This window comes from Xyrauchen texanus, chromosome 39, assembly GCF_025860055.1.
Source record: "Xyrauchen texanus isolate HMW12.3.18 chromosome 39, RBS_HiC_50CHRs, whole genome shotgun sequence".
In the NCBI taxonomy this organism is placed as follows: Eukaryota; Metazoa; Chordata; class Actinopteri; order Cypriniformes; family Catostomidae; genus Xyrauchen; species Xyrauchen texanus.
The window spans coordinates 2,317,173-2,323,416 of record NC_068314.1 but is presented as its reverse complement, the minus strand read 5'-3'; the positions used below and the strand labels follow the sequence as shown (position 1 = coordinate 2,323,416).

The following is a 6,244-nucleotide window of genomic DNA, read 5'->3' as shown; positions in this document are numbered from 1 at the left end:
TAGGCCATTAAAAACAAAAAAGAATAAAAATAAATAATTATACATATAATACATACACACTTCCAATATTGCTGGTAAAGCTCAAGAGGCATGTGCAGCAAAAAAAGTGGTGCTTCGCAAGTAGGGTTGCAGCTTATGAAGAACTTCAGGAACTTTTGTCGCTGGAGGATTTAAAAAGTTGTATTTCCAAAGGTGTTGTAGTTCATTTAAATGAACAAAAAGTTAACTTGCTGAGGTGGCAGTTTTGGCTGATGAGTATGTGCTTACACACAGAACTTTCCTTCTGTCTTTCCTTCTGTGCGTTCTGTTAAAACTTCCTCGGAAGAGAAAACGGCTAAGAATTTGTCATTGGCCAACCCTGTTAAATCTGTTTTGCAAGGATCGAAGAGAAACCAGGATAAGCGGGCATGTTTTTACAGTCTCGATCCAGTGCATTTAATTTCAAATTGTAAAGCCTGGAAACAGAAAAACTCTGCTGTTAAGTCTAAGAGTGTAGCGTTTATTAATGCAGTTTCGGAGAGTAATGCCATAAACGTACAATCTGGTCCGAGTACTTCCAGTCCATTTGTAATGAGAAGTTCAGTAGCTCTCTTTGAGGACTCCATCAATCTTAATGCTTACAGATACAGGAGCAGCGCAGTCTCTAATTTTGGACAGCGCCCTTCCTTTCTCTGCCGACTCGTATACTGGTTCTAACATACAAGTCTGTGGGATTGAATTGGGCTGTGTCTCAATTCCACTGCATAAAATTCACCTAAAGTCTGATCTTGTTTCAGGTCTCATGAACATTGGCATGCGTTTGCAACTGTAGACAAGGCCCCAATTCCTCAAATGCCGTTGGGTCATTTTTGGGATAATGACGTTCTTATGTGTTGGTGGAGACCACGTACTGCTGATTTAACTGTGTTTCAAATTGTATTACCTGATGCTTACCGTAATCAGATTTTGAAATTGGCTCACAAACATGTGTGTTCAGGACACTTGGTTGTTACGAAGACATATCATCAAATTATCAGACACTTTCTTTTTTTGGCCTGGAATAAAAACTGCTGTGTTTAGGTTTGTACGGTCATGCCTGACAGTTAGGTGTAAAGCCCAATCAAATAATTCCACTTGCTCACTACAGCCCATTCCAGTTTTTGGAGAACCATTTGAGGGGTTATTCAAAGTGACCAGGGTTCCAATTTCACCTTTAATTTTTTCAAGGAGGTAATGAAAGAGTTGGGTGTAGAGCATCAGTTGTCCACCACGTATCTTCCAGAATCACAAGGAGCTCTGGAAAGGATCCATCAAACCCTGAAGTCTTTGTTGCGTACATACTGCACTGAGACTGGTAAAGGTTGGGTGGAAGGTTTGCATTTCAGATGTTTGCGGTGAGAGGAACCGTTCAAAAATCACTAGGCCCTATTGAGCTGGTTTTTGGTCATTCGGTTCACGGGCCGCTAAAACTCCTAAGTGAGCATTTCCTGGCTAAGGAACCCCCTCGTAAGTCTGTGTTAGACTATGTGAGCACTGTGTGAGAGCATCTATACAAAGCGTGGGAGTTAGCTAGATTTCATCTTGTTGAAGCCCAATCCAAAATTAAGCTGCGCTATAACAAGTCTAGTCTTCAGCGCAATTTTCAGCTTGGTGATAAGGTCTTGGTTCTTCTTCCTGTCTCTGGTTCACCCATGCAGGCAAGGTTTTCTGGACCTTATGAGATCGAGAAAAAGCTGAATGATACTAATTATACAGATTCTACTCCTGATCGTAAGCGTAAGTCTTGTGTGTGTCACATCAACATGCTTAAGGCTTACATTAGTAGAGACAGTGTTAAGTCTCAACTTGATCCTTTTGACTCTCTTCCAATTGCAGTTAACAATGCTGTTATCTTGTCTTCTGTGTACCCTCCTGAGTTAGATGGTCATTTGAGTAAGGATGCCATTTCATCATGTGGTATGTTGTCCAACTCTGCCACCTTGTCTAAATTTGAGTCCCATCTTTCTTATTTGCCTGCAGTCCAATGTGACTGTGTGGTCAAATTAATTGAAGAATATCATATGCTGTTTAATGATGTACCATCACAAACCACTGTGGTCACTCATGACTTATTTTGGTGAATGCAAGCCTATCAAACAGCATCCATACCGTGTAAATCCCCACAAGCACCAGGTTATGAAAATCGAAGTTGAGTCACGGCTTTGCAGTATCAAGTCAGAGTCTGTGGAGCTCACCGTGCTTGCTTGTACCTAAACCTGATGGCTCGTGGCGATTTTGTACTGATTTCAGTAAGGTGTATGCTGTAACTAAGCCTGATTCCTTTCCTCTTCATCGAATTGAGGACCGTGTTGACAGAGTGGGATCAGCTAGTTTTGTTACTAAATTAACAAATTAAAGGGATACTGGCAATTTACTTTGACACTCCATGCCTCGGAAATCTCAGCATTTGTGACCCCTGATTGTTTACTTCAGTATACGTCCATGGCTTTTGGCATGGGAAATGCACCAGCAACATTCCAGCGGTTGATGTTGAAGGTACTATCATGTGTGTCAACTGTAAAGTCTGTTTAGACAACATAGTTTTTTACTCTGCAACTTGGGAGGAACATATGCAAACACTCGAGTTGGTATTTAAGTGATTGCTGGAAGCTAATCTTATCTTAAACATAGCCAAATGTGAAGGGCTGTGTGATAAAACGATATCAATATTCATTGTGATAAAAAAAAAACTCCCATGATATCGATGATAAGCTTTTGAGTAATTTTCTATATTTAGCCTGTGTTCTACATCTAGACATGCGTGTTGCTAAAAACGCTGAAAGTTGGGTGAAAGTTTAGTGAGCGAATGTGAGTAAATCTTGAAAGGTAGTATTGCAAGATTTAAAAAAAATTTGGAAATATTGTTGAAATCTTGGCATCATAATCTGATTTTGATATTTTATAAATTCTCGTTAAGCAAATTGAGAGGGAAAATATGGACGCCATATATGGGCTTGTGTTGTAACTACTGATCTATAAACCCATCACTGTCTATATTTAGTGTAAGGAGTGTGGGCATGTTTCTAATTAAATCTATGACACATTTTGAGGTCCTGTGTATTTCTTGAGCAAGTTTCTGTGAGTTCTGCATTCGCAACTATTTGTGACATCAGCAGAGCTTTTGCCAGCTTCCAGTCAAGGTTGCTCTCACAAAACCGAATGACTTCAGTTCTTTGGTGGGAATAATAACTAGTGAAACTGCCATGTACCTTGCAAGAATAAGACATTCAATCATTGTGTTTTTTCTCCTGTATCTCAAAGGTAAGATTTGTCTGTTTGCTTGTGTTCTTAGTATTTGCTTAACTTTCAGAGACACATAACTGCTGTAGTTTTACGGGGGGACTTTATGCTGTTTTGATTTCCTGAATGATGTGTTTCAGGTTTGTTTATTGAAACTAACACTGTGAATGATTCTACGGATACAATCTGTAATTTAATTGGATCAACAGTGGTCCTGAGTTCCACTTGTGAAGGGCCTAAAGGTCCAAAGGATTTTGGTTCATGGACACGGATATCAGATAATGGACAAACTCTATTAATTCCCAGAACTAATTCACGATACAAATATAGCAGAAATGCTACTGACCAGATCTGCTTCTTAAAAATAATGGATCTAAATAAGACAGACACTGGCATATATAACTTCAGCTTGACTCTGAAAACTGACAAGAAAAGTGTTATACGGAGCATTACTGTTTATGTCACAGGTAATTATTATCTGATTATTTGATCATATTACCTGATATTATCTGATTTGAGTAGAAGTTTCTTGTTCCTAAAAACATTCTCCTGATTCTCAATTGTGAAGCTCCTGATATCTGTATCTAGACACCGAGAGAGAATGAGAGATTTATATTCAGATACATGTTGTTTTATATCTTCAGGTGTGTGTAGACCGTGACACAGTGACTGAAGGTCAGAACATTTCACTCACCTGTAACACCAGCTGCGCTCTAAACCTGACTGCCAACAGTCACACCTTCATCTGGTACAAGAACAAGACACGTTTGGGTCCTGAACACTCCAGTAATAAACTGAATCTGATCGCTGTCAGCAGTGCAGATACAGACAGATACTCCTGTGCACTCAAAGACCTGGAAACATTCGCTTCTGAAGAGAGACTCATCACTGTCAATCACAGCTGTGAGTCAACATGTTTTCACCAGACACATTTCAAAGATGCATGTACTTGATGAATGTATAACTGTAAGATATATTGATAAGGCTGGTGAGTGAATTCATTGGTCAAAACTGCCTTTTATTTCTAATTTGTTTCTCATTTGTTCAGATGTGTGGAATAAGAGAACTGGAATCTTGATGCTGTATTGTCTACTGATTCTTGTGATTCTGCTGTTTATGCATGCAGCTCTTTGGATGAAGTGAGTCTTTCATCATGTTCTTTGTCACTTCCTGTTTCACTTTAACATTTATCTATCTTTAGATACAGAAACTGTTGCCCTGATATCCATTATTGTTTTTTTTTTTTCCTAAATAGAACGAAAAAAGCACAACATACACGTAAATATTAAACATGACCATGTTCAAGTAAAATCCATGCCATTGCTTGGATTAATGGAGTGATCCACGTTTAAACATTCATACATTTTGATGTTGTTTTTTTTTTCTTCAGAATGACAATGTGAACTGAAACGTCGCAGCACTGGCCGAGACCTTTGTCCTGGAGGAGAGAGAACGGTCACATCAGGATGAAGTTCAGTTCTCACATGTTCATTTCAGCAAATTTACAAACGATCAATTTCCTGCAGTGTCTGCAGCAGATGTCCAGTACGTGCCCACTGAAGTCAGAGAGCACAGTATTGCCACCTAGTTTAGAAAAGATTAACAACAACAATGACTCCCTTTACATTTTATTCATTTAGTAGACACTTTTTATCCAAACCATCGTATTGTGCATTTACTGTAAGCTGTTGGTGGTGTTATCATGATCTTGCATATTTATATGACTTGTATTTGTACAATCGCAGTTTATCAATTTCTTATTAATAATATTCATGCTGTAATATAATATAACACCATATCATTGGTTTGTGCAATCTCAGTGACAGTTGAACAGTTTCACTGCTATATTCATTCTAAATCTGAATCAATTGTCTGCAATGAAGTGACTGAGATTTTCTTTTTTTTTTTTTTAATGTTGTCTAAATATCAGTTTATTTAGAAGTTTATTTTGATATCTTTTTTTTATTGATATTTTATATATGGCTTTATTAGGCTCATTTTATATTATGTCAAATCTTGTTTATTCATGTAAAGTCTACTATATTCAACTTAAAGTTGCTTATTGTGTATTGGTGTGACGTCATTATATCATGCGTGTATGAAAAACAGAGAGAAGTGAGCGGGAGAGTAATAATTTGTGCCTCAAGTGAACACCGCATGACACAAGAGACATTGCTTTTTATCAATTCACGCAAGAAAAGGGACAACCCATATAGCAATTTGTCGCTTGTTTAAGGCAAGCAGCTAAAGACTGTGATTTTGGTGGTGATAAAGACAATCAAATCAGAGATGCAGTTTTAAATAGATGTAACTGCAATTACGTATGCCAAAAAATAATGAAGGGAGGTACAGATTTGACCCTGGCTTGCATTTTGGAAATTGCAATGCAGTGTGAACGAGATGAACTGCAGATGGCGGCAATGCACATCACTTCAGACACAAAGATAAAAGAGACGGTGAGTCATGTGTCCAGAAAAGGGGGGAAAGGATTATCAACATTGCAGCAAGCTGAACATAAGTGTTCTTTTCAGCTCCCACATCACTCTGCAGATATTCAATTGATAACAGCCCTTACTGTAATTAATATCGACCTGCAAGGTTTTTCCAATACTCTGGAACACAATGACATAGCGCACAACCAAGAAAAAAATCGGGAATCAAGATGATTCCAACTTGGGGCCTGGTAACTACTCTGCTAGCACGTCAAGTGAAGAAAAATTTGCTAATGCTAATGAGAACAAAAATTAGGAAAGCGACATTATGAATGCCATTGCTAGTATGAGGGAGGCTGTATCATTCAAATTCACATGGATCCTCTCTGCCATACAGGAGGTTAAAAACAGCACCAGTAAGTTTGCCAACAGGATGTCAGCCGCAGAACAATGAATTAGCGATACCGAGGATCAGGTTTCAGTATTGCAGAACACTGTGGTTACTCTTCAGCAACAGGTAAAACTGCTTGACACTTAATTGGAGGATCAGGAAA

At 38.5% G+C, this 6,244-nt stretch overlaps 1 protein-coding gene across 1 annotated transcript; it reads left to right on the top strand.

Annotated features, from left to right (window-relative positions):
• The first annotated feature begins 1,212 nt into the window (after nucleotides 1–1,212).
• On the top strand, nucleotides 1,213–5,142 carry LOC127632438 (uncharacterized). The gene is made up of 6 exons (XM_052111023.1): nucleotides 1,213–1,351; nucleotides 1,855–1,935; nucleotides 2,452–2,514; nucleotides 3,913–4,161; nucleotides 4,307–4,397; nucleotides 4,649–5,142. The coding sequence occupies exons 1-6, from the start codon at nucleotides 1,213–1,215 to the stop codon at nucleotides 4,659–4,661; spliced, it is 636 nt and encodes a 211-aa protein (XP_051966983.1). The 3' UTR covers nucleotides 4,662–5,142.
• Nucleotides 5,143–6,244: the final 1,102 nt, after the last annotated feature.

Excerpts from the sequence above, each read along its gene's own strand:
- LOC127632438 (XM_052111023.1), top strand. The coding sequence starts at position 1,213 with ATGAAAGAGTTGGGTGTAGAGCATCAGTTGTCCACCACGTATCTTCCA. Across the intron at positions 1,352-1,854 it reads TGGTAAAGGTTGGGTGGAAG|TTAACAATGCTGTTATCTTG; the intron begins GTTTGCATTTCA and ends TTCCAATTGCAG. Across the intron at positions 4,162-4,306 it reads CATCACTGTCAATCACAGCT|ATGTGTGGAATAAGAGAACT; the intron begins GTGAGTCAACAT and ends TCATTTGTTCAG.